At 44.7% G+C, this 16,574-nt stretch overlaps 1 protein-coding gene across 3 annotated transcripts in view; it reads right to left on the reverse strand.

Moving 5' to 3' along the window:
* Positions 1-16,339, reverse strand: part of mef2aa (myocyte enhancer factor 2aa) — a 35,673-nt gene extending 19,334 nt beyond the window's left edge. For 2 of the 3 annotated variants that reach the window (XM_037255450.1, XM_037255449.1), the window contains exons 1-3: positions 16,189-16,339; positions 4,816-5,083; positions 1,829-2,032 (exon numbers count right to left, since the gene is read on the reverse strand). In XM_037255450.1, coding sequence (XP_037111345.1) covers positions 1,829-2,032; positions 4,816-4,869 — 258 coding nt within the window. In that variant the 5' untranslated portion in view covers positions 4,870-5,083; positions 16,189-16,339. The remainder of the gene's footprint in view (positions 1-1,828; positions 2,033-4,815; positions 5,084-16,188) is intronic. The other variant, XM_037255451.1, reaches the window with a different exon arrangement.
* Between the last annotated feature and the right edge of the window lie 235 nt (positions 16,340-16,574).

Raw genomic sequence — 16,574 nt, forward strand, 5'->3', positions numbered from 1 at the left:
AAAAAAGCCGACTGCTTGGCTTTGGACTCGGAGCCAAAGTCTACGGTCCTCCGCCGGGTTATCAAAACTGTGAGCCAGACTCTCAACCATCCATCTGTGGAAAACATGCAGGCATGTTCTCCCACGCTGTACGGTTATCTGCGCATGCTAGGCAGGAATGTAACTTTTTTTTTTTTTTATTCAGTTTGTCACCAAAGGATAATCATTTGTGTGAAAAGTCTGGAGACTACGACCCGGCGGCCTTCTTGCTGCAAACAAACAGGCACATGATTGTTAACACCGCCCCAGAAAGAAAAAGGAAAAAAAAAGGTTTAACGCAATAAAAAAATTTAGATAAATGTTCAGGAAAAGTGCTCTCATGTGAGGCTCATTTCTCTGGACAAATTTGGATTCTTGTCGTAATTGCGGGCTGGCTTCTATCTGGCGAGAGGACAAAATTTCAACAGTCAATCGTCCACCTTTGACAGGGCCGAGCAAAACGAGGTTGTGCCTGCGGGATGCTCTGAAGTGGAATGGCGGGGTTACTTCTGCTCTGCTTCTTCACTTCTGAGCGCCCAACATGTAGCCGGTAGGCAGATGGGGGATGGGAGGGGCGAGGGTGATTTGTCCGGGACAACGCCGCCTTGTTGTTGCCCTTTTGTGAAGCTTCCTTGAGTAGCCCAAACGAGCTACAATCAGCTATATTTGCTCGTGCATGAGAAATCTTCCTTTGGTGATTGGACCTGGCCACCAAAAAGCAGTGATTTGCCCACTTAAGACCACTCAAAGACCCTGAGAATCAAAGATCTTCTATTCAAACGGGATGGGCTGATGTGTCCGATTTCGGTCGATTATCGGACGACTGCGGGTTTTACGAGACGGAAGGAAAATCAAACCCGAGAGTTGCGACTGATCCGAAAGTCAAGTCATAAGCGGTACTAGCGTGTGATGGAACTGATGAAACTTTCATCTTCAGGTCAAACCGAAACAAGCACAGAAAAAGACATTTATGGTCACTCTTACGTAAGCAAGGCATGTGCTTATTTATTTTTTATGCAGGTGAGCCCTGGCTTTTTTTTTTTTGCTGCTGGCCCCCGATGAAAGAGTGACTGCACGAGTCTTCCCGGCTTGCCAGAGTGCACTTGGCTGCAGCTCTGCCAAGCAGGTAATTCACAAGCAGCGGCAGTGGCGGCATGAATAAAAGATAATGGGCCACAGCTGACTCTTGTGTGCCACACGTAATGTCTCTAATTTCAGTAAAAGCCGTTCATGAGGTGACAGATTTCCTCCAGATACCCGCTAACTGGCTCAAGAAAATTAGCACATTCAATGCGTTCATATTTTTTTTCCATTTTGTCCATCAACTCAGAATAAGATCTCCCCTTCATTAATGTCCTTTAGCTCACAGTTTAGCCTTTTGGCAGAGCCTTCTCTGTGCTGGCAGAACGCCACAGGCAGCCATTACACGCCGGGGAAACTTTTAAAAGGCTCAGTGAGCAAATGCCGAATTTCTATTATACTTTACAGCCGCTGAAAACGCACGCTGAGGACATGTCAGCGACAACGGGGGACGCTATCTTTCGGGAAACGGTTAGCAGATAGGTTTCCTCCAGCAGTTGGTGGACGTGAACTTATCAGGGAGCGCAGACATGAAGTGACCTATACTGAAGAAGGGAACTTCATATGTCTGCCGCATGTCCAAAACGTTAGCAAAGCACTACTAGCCGCCTAATGAGGCCTTGAACCCGGAACCAAAATGATCATTCCGCATTTACGCAACAGCTAGCCGAGAAATAAGTGAAAATATTCGGCGCACCTGCAAAAAAGCAAAAAAAAAAAACAGGCTCACCTCCACAATGTCCGAGTTGGTTCTGCTCTCGTGGGGCTCGTTGTACTCGGTGTACTTGAGCAGCACTTTGTCCATGTCCGTGCTGGCGTACTGGAACAGTTTGTTGGAGCTGTTGAAAATGATGAGGGCGATCTCGCAGTCGCACAGCACGCTCAACTCGTACGCCTTCTTCATCAGGCCAAACTTTCTCTTTGTGAAGGTGACCTGACGGAGAAACAGAGCATAGGTTACTGTTGGGTATTCAAATTATTGATGTTGTCCGCTCGAAAGGATGGCGCTGGTCCAAAATGTCTAGTTAAGAGGTCAGGGCAAAGATGCGGAAGTCAGCGAGCTGAGTCAGAAGCGTCCATACATTACTGTAGCCACTGACGCCATATACGGAAAGCTATCTGTGTAGCGCAGCACAAGCTTTGTAACTTGAGGCCTCAGATGGGACATCGGGTCATACATCATTCCAACTGGTAATGGAACCGCCCCGCCCCAAAAATACCCCCCCCAAGCAAAGTGACCATGTCCTGAATCTCCGCAGTTCTGTTTTTCTGGACGGTCGTGTCGTTATGTTACACCACACTACATTGTCGTCAATTTTTTTTTCATTTAGTTGTTTCAGAAACCTGAACTGTTTTAAATTTTGGAAAAAGGGTACATCTCATTTTATATATTATAATAATAATAATACTAATAATAGAAACTATATATACAGCGTATATATTAAATAAATAAATTAAATGAATATATTATAATAAATATTTACATGATAAACCCAAACTATTTCCTGTGGCCAATCATTTTTTTCTACCTTTACACCAATATCACCCAAAAAATGTCAATGTTTCAAAATGATCACAGTGAATTAAAGGAATATTTTCTTTCCATATTTCTTTTGTAATTCAATCTTTGACTGTCACTCTGATGATGGCCTGAAAGCAGATTACCATATGAAAGCAGACAAGCGGACGTGTGCAAAGACCAATATCGGGACATGTCCCACCTTCCACCCCTCGCCCTTCGTACTCACTCATCCGCCTGTCAGCCTGTCGGTTTGTTTGCTCAACCTAGCGGAACGGGGTTGAGAAGGGGCCAGCTTCGCGGGAAGGGAAAAACGATTAACAAATTGTCCGCTCTTTAGCAGATGAACTGGAAGCGGAAGAGAGGAGTGTCCGTAGATTGGGGCGTGAATGATTCTGGGATTTTTTGCTATTCGACAAAGACAAATAATGAAATATCCTACAACAGCAACAGTTGTTGCCTCAACACACACACACACACACAGTTGGTGTGTCACTTAACGGGTCTATCAATGTCATTCCTCGGGCGGAGGCGCCAAACAAGACATCTGGGGCTGTGATTGCAGCTGTGACTGGGCCACGGCAGAAGACGCCAGAGTTGCTAACACCTTGGAGGGGTGAGGAGCTGGAAGCCTTATTAGAACCTCGTGTCAGTCCCGATGGCAGACATGCCGATTGAGATGCAGGGAGAATTGAAGAGAAGAGGAGACAAAGGGAGGTCTAGCACCAGCTGGCAGAATGACCTTGGCCCTGTGGCTGCTGTAGTGCACAGTCTATCGTGGCTGTCGGTCTGGATCATCTCTGCTGGAGACAGCAAAGAGCCCCGAGGATCACCATGTGGACAAATGAGGATGCAAAGGTCCTGTGTGGGAATGCCCATGGAACGATGTCCTGAGTTGATCTTGAAGTTAAATAAACGCCTTAAGTTGGAGAACAAAAACTACTCAAATGTGAAGATCAGGTTTTTGCCTAACTGAATCTTGAGGCCAAATACAGGTCAGACCTAAAGACTAGTTTATAGTCTGTTAGAGACCATCTGGGTCTACTTCTATCTGCCACTCCCAAAGGTCATAAGGTGAATGAGAAGAATCAAGCATCGCCGATACCGCTGGACGGTCGTTTTCCAGCATTCATTGGCAATCAGCGTGACAATCTGGCTTGATGACTGGTGATCAGCTGGACCGTCAAAGTCTTAGCTGCATCATGTCAACGATTGTATTCTACAGCATTGTCCTCACGCATTTTCTGCAGAGTCAGCAAAATCAAGCAAACGCAAACTGCCTGAGCATTGATGATAAAACCGTAAAGACTCGGTGGGCAGCTACCGGGACATTGATTACCTTTCATTCGTTCCCAATGCAATGGCCCATTTTCTTTCTTGTGACTTTGGAACAGTCCCGGTTGGACTCAAAGAGTTCCTGACCAATCGAGGGTGTTCCGAAGAGAGTTTATCTGTTTGGTATTTTATTCTATCCAGCTCTGCGGCTAGGCCAGACTAGAGTGACCGAGGAGAAGGATGCTGTGCGCCCCAATGACCCGCCCTGCTAAATAAGAGGCTGCTGCGGTGTTGCGGCCGCTTCTAATTGCTACCAAACACATTACAGCGAGAGGGTGGGGTGTGGGGGGGTGTGGGGCAGGCCTACTGCCAAGGCCCCAAGTGGCGGGTGGTGGTCTGACTAACGTTGCCACTCCTGCTGCCTCATCAATTTTTCTGGACGTAATTGCAGGGTGTCAGGGGAAGAGAGTCTGTAAATATGACAAAGAAATGTCACGGTCCTCAGTGAACCGGATAAGACTTGAGGAAGGGCCGTCTCTTTAGATCAACGCAAACAAAGACAGCTGCTGGACTCTGGATAGAGGTAAGGCGGGAGGGAAACGACGGAGGGAGGTAGGAAAAAGCATTCTGATGACAGACACACTTTGGAAATCACATCAGCGCCATACCGAGTACATTAAGAGCACTGAGTCCGCGCGGACCTCAGCCAACTGAAGTATTTATGTTTTATCTGACTGTACGATTTGCTGGCGATCAGGTCTGGACACGGCGTCTTGACCCAAAACTTGACAGATCACCAGCAACCCTTTCACAACTTCATACAGGAAGGCCAGAACCGATTCGAACCTCAGAACTAGCAAGGCGGATGTTCTAACCGCTAGCCCGCAGTGCTGCCCAATCAATTTTAGAGTTCGACAATGTACCTGTCTGTTCCTTTCATCCATGATCCTGGTGATCTGTATCTTCTTCCGCCCCATGGCTCTTTGTCCTTTTTCCCGTCTCTCTGACACTTCACCGACAATATTGGACGATCGAAGACGCACATACACACACACATACGCGCACACTCACACACACACACACTTCACGTCCAACGCTCTCCTAGCACATTTTGCAAGTCCTTTCTTCTGGTATGCACACTTTCGCTGGTCTCCACGCACCATATGCTCTTCAGCAGTCACCCGGCACAACCTAGGGAAAAAAACAAAAAGACGAGTGAGCAAGAGAGACGGAACACAGTTAACATGACACTCGGTAATGTCTCCTTAGGCACTTCAAAGTACAAATGTCTTCTGTTCTCAATGTCATTCCGAGTATGAAACCCACATGTCCGGCCGGGGCCTTAGCCCCTCATGTGAGCTACAGATGAAGTCAATGAAAGACAGCCAGTGACAGCGGGGGAAACATTTGTAAACGGCTACATTGCCATTTTTAAGAAAGAAAAAACAACATCAACGAACAAGTCAGAGGATAAAAGATGCCAATTAGTATTATCATCACATGACTTCCAACCGTCTTTCGTTCGGGGTTGTTTGTGATTTAATATCAGAAGCTAGCTAGCTAACGCGCACTTGTGCTAGCATCTACCACAAGACCATTTTCGGTGTTAGTCACATTTTCTAATTTCTTTTAAATTTGAAATTAACAGCAAGAGAGGATGTTTTTTCTTCAAGTGTTTAAGCACGTCCACAGAAAGAATTTATGCTCCGCTTGCAAACGCAGCGCGGTGACATTACATTGACCTTCCCTAAGCTGACCATGATGCCAACTTTGCTCTTAAGATGATTAAGACAGCACCCAGTCCCAGGTCGACAAGTCTCCTGGGCTGCAAAGGAGATCACAGGGGTGGGACTATATGAATATATCAATATCTATTTTCATATGAAGGTGTAAACTGGCCAATGTTGCCTTGGGAAAATCCGTCAGTCTGTCCCGAAAAGAAGAATTATCGCCCCTGCCCTGGAGGCACGTTAATCACATATTGCGAGCTGATAAAATTGTCGACATTCGGCCTTCGGGGCGCAAATGTAGAAAGGTTAACAACTGCGTCGATTAGATGCAGTTAGTAGTTGTGAAGCAAGCAAGCCAGAGGCAGAATTGGCAGTGTCAATAGAAATGCGCATTTTCCGGTGGCACGCAGTCATTACAGTTTACAGATGAGCTGAAATGACCATGTCTGGCTTTCTGGATCGGGCAAAGAGATCACCCAGAGCAAATGTCATGAAAATGTGTGAGCTTGATGTTGATCTCGTACCTATTAAATAGAATTACGATTAAAGACTCAAAGCTTTATCAGGACATTAAGTCTGTTTTGGTCGTGCAGTTAGCTAATTTGATAAAAATACATTAAATCAATGTTATCTTTCACCAATTACAATGTTTTTTTCCTCGTAATTTAAATAAATCAATGTTGACGTTTTTTCCATACATAATCCTATTAAATAAAAACAAATGCGAGAGTGAACGAGAAAAAAATAATCAATTAATCGATATACTAAATTTACTGAACACCTGTTCATGGCAATGATGTTAAATGGACCAAAGAGAGGATTCAGGTTCTGGTTCTGTGCCCAAGAGCCACCCTTAGCTTTGGGCTAAGTTTTTTTCCTAGCGTGTGCAATAAATTGAGAGTGTTGCACACCTGCTGTCTGAATTCCCTCTCAGCTTGTCATTTCACATCGGTGTAAGAGAAATGTCATGGCAGCGTCCATTATGCCTCCAGTCTTGAGCTGTCCCGCTGTGACAGCCGAGATAATGATGTGCACATGCTTGCATACTCCATTTGCAGGTACGGCTATTCTCGCGTTTGGCATTTGCCGAGATTTCCTTGATCGGCCACCGGGGGGGTAATGATTGGTCAATGAAGGGCATCTTGCATTCAATTTAAAAGATTTGATTGCGAAAAAAAAATCCAGTGGTGTACTGATTTCCACTAACAACCCAGGCTAAACCTAGTGACAGTTTTGAGTCGGATATTTTTTTTTTTACGAGTACCAAACAGTACTGCTTGGTGGGAACGGGGGCCTACAGCAGCAGATTTCTCCCCAAAAATGTGTACGGAGGTGTGTGTGGGTGCAGTCTGAAGCCGTTCCTGCCAGAGGAAATCATAAGAAGTGTAGCCAGCGAGCCCGGCTCGCGTTACAGTTGGGGGATTCCAACTGCTTATCCTCACAATCCAACGGCGGGCCTCGGGTAGACAAGATTCCACTTCCTGCCCGTCCACTTCCTGTTATTCTTCGGCACGTCTGCTTGTTCTCCGCAGTCAGAGGCAAAAATCTGGAGAGGAGGGAAGGGAGTGACCACCTCGGGGACACCCTTCCCATCTGAGCGCCGTTGTGATGATTAGTGTGAGACTAAACAACCACAGTGGGGTTCATCTCTGGTGGCTACGCTTCGCCGGCTTATTATGTTTACTGGAAGCTTCATTAAACAGGCTCGGTGACGTGCGCAAGCTTACCATTGGTTGCTGGAGACCTTTCCCTCCATTTTTTTTTTACTTTCCAAAGCACTCATCTGGTTGGTTACATAAGAATGAATCACAGATATGCATTGGAAACATGCTGGAGGATGAACTATCCCCCCCTTACAAGCGTTCTCTATGAGGGTGAGCAGGAGCCGATACCGCCCACACCTACGGGCAATTTGGAATCTTCCGTGAAAACCGACGTTTAAGCTGCTCATCTCGGACAATTTAGTCTTTGTGAATCACTCCTTTCACTTTTTGATAAGCACATGAATCGATAACTGCGATGCAGTTACCACGGCAACTAATGAGACAATTAATAAACGCCATTACAAGAGCGCAAAGATCAAAACAAAAAAAAGATTAATTGAAAAATTTGGAGGGAGAGCTGGGCAATATGACCTTTGTCACTTTCCAGAATTTGTGAAACACCCTGCAGTGCGGAAGTTATAAACAAGAGTTCATGGTATGTCTTTAAATTTAAATACAATTTTAAAAAGTATCTAAAACACTTCCAGGACGGAAAACTTGAAAGTGATAAAAGGTCACGGCGTATCTCCCTCGCTTTACTCGATAAAGTAATATGTATCCACCCCACAATCGGATCGAGCCGAAAAGAAAAATCAATCAAACGGCGTATAAAAATTTATAGTTGAAAAGGAGAGTGTGACCTAAACCGGCGCGCACGACCAAACGGCGGCCGAGCAGACAGACAGCGAGTGAGTGGTTAATCTGCCACCATGACGACGACGATGGCGGCGGCTCGGCCCAAGTCTCCGATGACCTAGCTGTAATCCCTCACTGAATCAATGCAAGTTCAAACAATCCTTCATGCTGCTCGCACCTAGCGCAAGCTGGGGAACGAGCCAGACGGGAAGCTACTTATCACCTAGCAAATGACATCAAAAGGAAGCCAAAGCCTCACAGGACGTGAGAGAAAATGGTTCACCGAATGACACCGCTGTCTTAAAAAAAAAAAAGTGCAGATCATTTCCCCCCCCAAAAAAAAACAAATCTAAAAACGATGACGGCGAATAACAACCAAATAGGACATAGTACGCTGACAGTGCGAGCGTGCAGACATCTCCATCTCACTCCAGCGCTACCGTCAGGGGAAGAGAGGACTATGCAAGGTGACTTTGACCGAGTGCCCTGGGGTTTCATGAGAAGACGACACCACATTAATTTCATGTCTCTTTTGTAACTGACTTAGTACCACGGAGCAGCGTATTGGGCAAAAAAAAATGAAACTGACACGGAAGGTAAAGGGATGCTGAGGAAGGTTATAATGAAGAATGACAATAATAATAAAATTAAAAAAATTATTTCTCAGACAATTTAAAAAATATATATGAAAAAATTATATATTTAACAATATTTATTCCAGGCAAAAAACCTTTATAGATTTATATTAATTTCTCCCATAGCAGTATTTATTTAACTTTATCTCGGTGTGAAAATCCTTAAAAAAAAATGGAGGGTTGTTTTTTGGGGGGTAAATGTCACTAAATCGAAAATCAAAGATAAAACAAACCTCCTTACCTAAATCCATGAGATTTAACTAAAGTGTCAATACAACAACAAAATTTGTACTTTGCAAATATCTCAATAACAAATCGGAGCACAAGCAGCGTATTCATAGTCATCTTAATCCGGGGCTAAAATTAATTTAGAACCCTATTATTTCATTATTTTATTGCATTGTTTGTTCCAGTCACTTACCCCTCCCGACATTCCATATTAAGAAAGACAAATTACATTTGCCTCAAACTTTTCCGACACACTTCCCGGTGTCTGCTAACAGGGGTTTCAAGAAATTGAGACTCCGAGTCGGATGTGGAAAAGATGGCTCGACTACGTTAACGTGAGGGAAGGTGGCAGAGGGGAAACGAGACGAAAGAAAGGCAGCATCCCGCACCCGTGCCATCCTACCTCAGCGCGAGTGTGTGCGTGTGTGGCGGTGTGGTAATATAATTACTGCTGGGACACTTCTATTCCCAATGATCCATTTGCGTCAGTCAGGTTCTCGTGGCCCCGGCCGATGAATGCGTTCTCAGTTTCTCAAGGATAAAGAGATGACCCTCTCCTAACGGTGAGATCCATTTCATGTGGAAGAAGCTCGTCTCCTTCTCGAGGTAAATCCCTGGATGGAAACTTTTTCACCAACTACAGAATGACGACGTCTTTGATGCCGAGCTACGGTGATGATTTATGGCTCATTAAAAATGAATGCAAATGAGAAGTCAGACACACGTCGGGCGCGGCTTGTAGCGTTTCCCCACTTGGCCCACTTTCTGCCTCTTTTTCAGCAACGCACAAAGCCAAGCGTCTGGGTTTTCTTCCAAACAAACGCTGGATCATCTCCAATCACTTTAAGTCACAGATCAACATGAAAAATCCTCCGTCTATCCCGATGACCACATGGGCCGTCTGTCGAAAAGGATCGCCGTGATTTTTCACTTTTCTCATGTTGGTTCCGCAAATCCATTCAAAGAAGTCAAACAGAAGTTATCGAATACGTCCCGAGTACTCCGGGAATGAGAATCACTTCATTCATGCAACGATAGAATCAATCGACAATTAATCGTGTGAGTAAATATTTACTGGTTATCAATAGCGTTTAGCATTTCTGCGTCATAGTTCTGACATTCAGGGTCTGAATCTGTGTATGTTGATTAGAATTCATTCCAAGACTAAAATCTGCGTGTCGATTTGTCATTATACGTCTTGAGATTGTTAACCGACCCGAGCGTGTTTTATCAAGTTTGCCACTTGAGCCTCTTAGCTACCATTCCTTGCTCGTCATGCCATGTCCAGTCAATGTAATTGACAGAAGCTCATGACGCAAATCACGTTAACAACATGGGAATGTCCGTCTTAACAAGTTAATGTCTTAACACGGTAGACCAGAAATAAACAGTCTTTACGACGATGTCATTCGGTGCTCCCGCATTTACACGGGATGTAAATACAGTACAGGGAAACTGATATCAAAATTTCGAGGTTACATAATGCGGTTTTATCAGGCCGGAATAAAAATCTGGATTAACAATGGCCACCACGTCCCTGCCTGTCCATGAATTCCTGAATAATATGTCGTGGACTTTTAGGACCCACCTCTTAACCAATGTGAGGTAGACATGATACTAACTTTATTTGTTTACAATTTTTGGCCATCATTAACAGCAAACAAAAAAAGGTCGGTTCCCGCTCATCACCTTTTCGTGATATGCAAGTCGGCCATGTCTGTCTATCATCGGACGGACGTCCCCATTGGGGAAACGTGGATAATGCCAACGCCGCCATAGGGAGCGACGGTGCCCGACACTCCGAGGCAAGAAGCCCGCGAGCGAGCTGTGCTACAGCAGCCTTTTGATGTTGCGCGCACGCTGCAACTCCCAAAATGGTAAACAGCGATGATGAACTGAGATCTTCCTCCGGGGGGGGAATCCGCGGCGTAAGGATATTAGAGGGATGTCATGCATAATGCGTCTCAGCAAACTCCACGCCGTTTACGCCGATCTCATCAAGATTAGACTCCGATTGGAGATATTTGCGACTTTCACATTGCTTGATAAGCAGTGGGCCCCAAAAAAAATAGACAACAGTTCAGAGAGAGTCGCTGTACTCTTTAAGTGCATTTTTTTTTTTGCATGGTTGTAAAGGAAATAAAACGATAGTTCTAAATATTTGATTTTCTCTTCCCATTTTTATCCTCCACTTGATGCCTCTTTCAACGTGGCGTTGCATAAAAGCTTTATGCAATCCGGCCGACCAGGTTGGTCCACCGTGAGTCATATCGACACTGAACTTGGACCAGCTCAACCGGCAGTGATGTTTCATTTTCTAGAAAATAAGTGCAGCTGATTTTTTTTTGGAGGATGTAAGTGGCGCTGTTCACATAGGGGTCAGTTGAGTCAACCCTCAAATGGACCACTGGTAAAAAGTTTTGGATATGAAATCTTGGTTTCCAAACCTCTGTTGTTGTTTTTTGCACTTGTGTTATTTTAAGGGATCACATTTTTTAAGCCGTATCACACTTTTTCCTAACAACTTCTACAATCATCTAAGAGGTTGTTGTTTTTTTATCTTGATATAATTGTGTGGGAAATTCCCACAGTCTATTTTCAGTTCTTCCTTGCTTACATCACATCACGCAGATGAACCCGTTTCATTTTTTTTTTTTAACGCGAGAACAATAATTCCGAGTAATTATAAGTTAAAGGCGGCGCTGACTCTGATCTAACGTCTGTGGATAGAATAGCCGTTCTACTACGGGAGCCAAAGAGTTTTTCTTGCAGCCCCCCTCCCTACACACACACACACACACAAATCAGATGATGCTATCTCACGATCACATGAACACTGTGTCCAAACACCATGATAAAGAAAGATGGAGTGAGACAGAAGGAGCCAGAGAGAGAGAGAGAGAGAGAGAGAGAAAAAGACAGAGAGAAAAAGACAGAGAAAGACACAGAGAAAGATAGAGTGAGAGAGAGAGTGCGAGAGAGAGAGAGTGCGAGAGAGAGAGAGAGAGAGCAAGAGAGAGAGAGAGAGCGAGAGAGAGTGAGAGCGAGAGAGAGACCCCCACAGGCCCTGCTGCTTGCCTTACTAGCAATCTTCTCTGCCAAGCTGTTTCCTGGTCAACTCTAATCTGCGGCCCACGAACAAATAACTACTTGATACCCCCCTTAAAAAAAAAAAAAAGACCCTAAAGGGGAGGTTCTCGACATACCACTAAAAGCAGCTCCAAGCATCTCCCCAAATTTCTGCATACATTTCAAATTTCCAAGCAGACAGCTTGGACACTCTTCTCCACGTGCAAGCCAAAAGGACGCCCGCCATCTGATGAGATGGCGGGGCCACCGATGGCTCGCTGGCGAAGAACCCGATACCATTTTCACCTCGACGGGCAAGCAGAGGCGCAATCAGCGGGCAGACTCCACACCTCGCAACAGAATCACAATCCCCTATGAGACGCGCAAAGAAGAGCAACAACGCAAGCATCCAATCAGAGCCCAAATTGCTCTCTCTGAACCACGGAAGAGTCTTCAACTTATGGACTGTGGGTCGGACCCGGGGCCGTGCGTGCGTGATTGCGGGGGCGTCGCTTCCCTTTTGCTGTCGTAATGCTTGATGCGTTTTGCTGAATAAGGCGGCGACTCGGCTTACCTCCCGCCGCCTCCAGCTGTCTTGGTTCACAAGGTTCCTCAAACAGACGAAAAAACAAGGATGCCGGGGTCCTTTCCTGTGGGGCTTCCCACAGCTACCGGATCGGACTTGCAAACGAACAATCGGTTTGTTTGTCGACTGTTAGACAAATATGAAATATTGCTTTCCTGTGACTGAAATAGGGCATCAAGTTTTGTTTTTTTTCTTTAATCGTATTGCTAGTTCTGTCCAACGTGACCACAAAAACAAAAGATGTACTTGGAATTGGACAAGTGCTTCTTTTCTACGGACAATGCCATCAAAATAGGCTAACTCGCTCAGAACTTGAGGACTTTATAGAAACGATTTTCCACGCTCATAATCCAATTGTTTATCTGCATCAGGAATTTAATACATAGAGTATATTAGTCATCATGGGAATCTTTTGATCTAGTAAATTAGATTGTAATATATTCCTTTGATTTACTGTATGGTTTTTTTTTCTTCTTCCGAGTCTCATTTAAATTCTGATAAAATGCAACTCAGCAAACACGTCTTGTCCCGAGAGTCGCTTTCAATGACATCAGTCAGTCACCACTTTTTATGACTGATGTGAAACCTTACGGGCCACAAACGTTTCGGCCTTGCTGGTTTTGAGTGAACCCACATACTCTTGCAAGTGATGCAGAGTGTGATTGTGCGGTTCTTCCTGCACACCCCAGAAAGCCAAAATGAGTGGAGGGGACCTCTCACAAAGGTGCTAAATGACTTTGCAAAAGTCATCACCTCACGCATGCACAAGTTTCCACCACAAGTCAAAACAGAGAAGGTAACTATGAGCAAGGAAGGACTTAGACAACCATTCCCAGCAAACGCCGAAGTCCGGTCCAAACCTCGTGTCAGGACCGTTTGACAGGAAAAAAAAAAAATGACAAGCTCGGCCGAGCCTTGAGCTGCTTTGCCCTGCTCAGCAACACGCGTGCTGAGTGAGCCGAAGCCAAGGGCTCACCAACAGGTCTCGATCCATAGCAGGATAGTTGAAAGGTCGCCGCTTGCCGTCTTGCTATACAAACAGGGCCTCATTCACTCACGTCAAGCGATTTTTTTTTGCACAAACAGAAAAGTGTGTGGGGGGGGGGAAATTGAAGACTTACTGTGAAGCTAGCAAAACTTTTAGTGCTAGCATGACAGCACACATGGTGACCCATTTAGCACAAAACCCAAATTGTAAATTATAAATATGTTCATATGAATTATTGTTTATCATCAAGCAGCGGGAACGATTCTATATGAGGATTATTGAGAGGGATTTTTTTGGCAGGGGGGGGGGCGATGGCGTCCGGTAAACGGCATTGTAAAACATTATCTGCCAGGCTCAAGATTCTGCATGTGACCTCCAGGTCTCACAGTAGAACGCTGAAATCTCCATATTGATGATGGCGCGCCAATAAACAATGACTCATGTTACCAAATGCTTTCTCAGTCAAACGGGAGGGGCAGGGGGGCATTCACTGAGCAACCTCTCCTAATAGTAAAAATGATTTTGATTCAAAAGAAAGAAAGAAAAACAAGCTGAGAAAAAAAATTGTGAAAAACATGTCAATAGACTGGAATTTTTTTTTTTTTTTCCTTTTTCCTTTCCTCAATTGACCAAGTCAAGATTTAATTTACAGTATGGACAAGTTTGCTGTTGGACTACATTGACAACAATAAAAAATATTTCTTTTTCAATCTCCGGTGCCCTTGCACTTCTTACCCAGAGAGAAAAACAGGGGAGAAGGTCTTTTATCGCAGTGTTAAAAACACGTTTTCTCTTTCTGACAACCGGCTTTAATTGCAGATCCGACGCGCCCACGCACTCCACATTTGCGGTGGAAGGAGAACGCTGAAGCGTCGAGATTAAAGTGGGGACTGAGTGCGGGGAGAGGACGCTGCAGCTGCCCTCTTCCTCGCACATCCTCTATCTCCCTTTCGATTAGGAACTCGAGGAAAAACGCTGACGACTTCCAAATGCACCTTACTAGAGACCTATGGGATTTTCATAAACTGTCAAAAAAAAAAAAAGAACATTTACATGATGGAAACATTACAGGTCACTGAGGTTAAACCAACAACTCATGCACAAGTCAGACGCGGACGACAGCTCAATCAGACGCACTAACACAGCTCGTAAATTGTTCAAATGCTTCTTGTCCGCAAATTACGCATCAAAGATCACGTGACGCGGATTATGAGCAACATTATCGCTGAGGCCCGAGGCGACGCGCGGGCCTTAATGACTGCAGATTGGAGGCTGCTTCGCTTGCTTTGCCATCATAATGGAGCGGCAAACAGCCGCTAGCTGCCGCGCCGTAACGGCCATCGTGACCAAAGACAAATACCAGACGACGACGATAGCGTCGCACGACTCGGGCTGGGAATTGGGAATTCAATACAGTTGAGCTAAACTTGGAGTTGGACCAAGACTTCCAATGAGAAGTTTGCATAGCTCAAGAGTGAACAGATGAGCTAGCAAGACTACTAGCAAACAAAAGTCCCAAAATGCATTCTTTGTGAGAAAAAAAAAAAGGATCTCTCATTACTTCTTACAATACACCCTCAAACCTAAATTCCACGAAAAAGCAGCCAGATAGTGCTGACTTTCCAAAATAAATTAATAATAACTTCAGTCTGGCAGCATTTTTACTTCAAGTGCTCAGAGTTGGCAGCGAATCGCTTTGCGAGTCTAAACAACAACGAGATCAACAAGACCAGAAGCCTAAACCACCCAGGATGTCAACTTGCATGCAATGAGAAACAATGAATGCTGTCAGGTTTTCACCTGGCTACGTGACAAAAACCAAAAACAATAGCAAGCGTGCCACTATGGAAAGGAAAAAAGCAGGTGCTGGAGACTCCGATCATCAAAAGTGGGCACATTTAAGGTTTGAGGTTTGAACTGTCAACTTTTTTTCATATCATGATGCACACATCAAGTGGTTTTGACAGTGAAAGTGTAAAAGTTAAACCATAGCAAGCAAAATGGAAGTAATGACTAGTTTTACTGAGTTAAGAGAAGAAAAATGCGACTTTTTTTTTTACATCTAAAAAGGAAAAAACCTAAGCAGGAGTGCAAATCATGCATGCACAAAGGTGATCAGCACTGTTTAGACATGCTGTACAAAACGTTCAAAAATCTAGTGGGGGGAAAACAAAAAATCACAATAGACTAGTTAGACTAGTTTAGGAAGAGTAATAGTGAATATTAAGTTTTCTCTTGTCTAAATAACAAGAATGCATGCAAATTGTGCATGGAAAAAAAAAACTGGTGCTGCCATGGTGAATAAGACATTGATCATCAAAGACTGGGCAAACTTTAGCCAAACGGACTCAAATGTCGGGTTAATCAGGTTAAAGGGGAAGGACTGTCAACTTTTCTCTCGTTTTAGGAGCAAATGACAGGTAGAATTGTGACGTCCTACTACCGCGCAAGTAAACCGTTAGCAGCAGTAAAACAGCCGTTTGACAATTTTGTCAGTGAAAAGAAATGTTACTTTTTTTTTTTTTTTTTACGTGTTCCAATCTCGACGAACCACTGTACTGTACTGTACTGTACTGTACGCCTCCCTCTGGCGTGTCCAACTCGCCCTCGTCAGCCACGGCTGCCTTGCAACAACAAATGTTTCTATTTGCGATCACTCACCTTTTTCGTCCCGGGTCGGGTTTGTTGAGGACACTATCGGCGGATCCGCTGGACAAAACGTTCACTGAACACACTGAACACGCTGGGCTGCTATTTTCGGGGGTGTTGAGAAGGAGGAGGGGGAAGCTGACAAACTCAGAAAAAGCCAGTCTGCCTCTTGACAGCAAGGCACCGCCCCCTCGTCATACGTCATCACTCCTCGCCCACGCCCACTTAAGTCACTCGCTCTTTTTTGCGCACGCGCACAACATCAATCAGTTGTTTCTACAAAAGTTGGTAGCAGATAATCAACTAATAGTCTTTTTATCCTAAAATATAATTAAGGGACACAATGGGGACTAGAATAAACAGAAAAACGCTCTTTGACGTCACATCGCCAAGACAAC

Source organism: Syngnathus acus, chromosome 6 (genome assembly GCF_901709675.1).
Source record: "Syngnathus acus chromosome 6, fSynAcu1.2, whole genome shotgun sequence".
Classification (NCBI taxonomy): domain Eukaryota; kingdom Metazoa; phylum Chordata; class Actinopteri; order Syngnathiformes; family Syngnathidae; genus Syngnathus; species Syngnathus acus.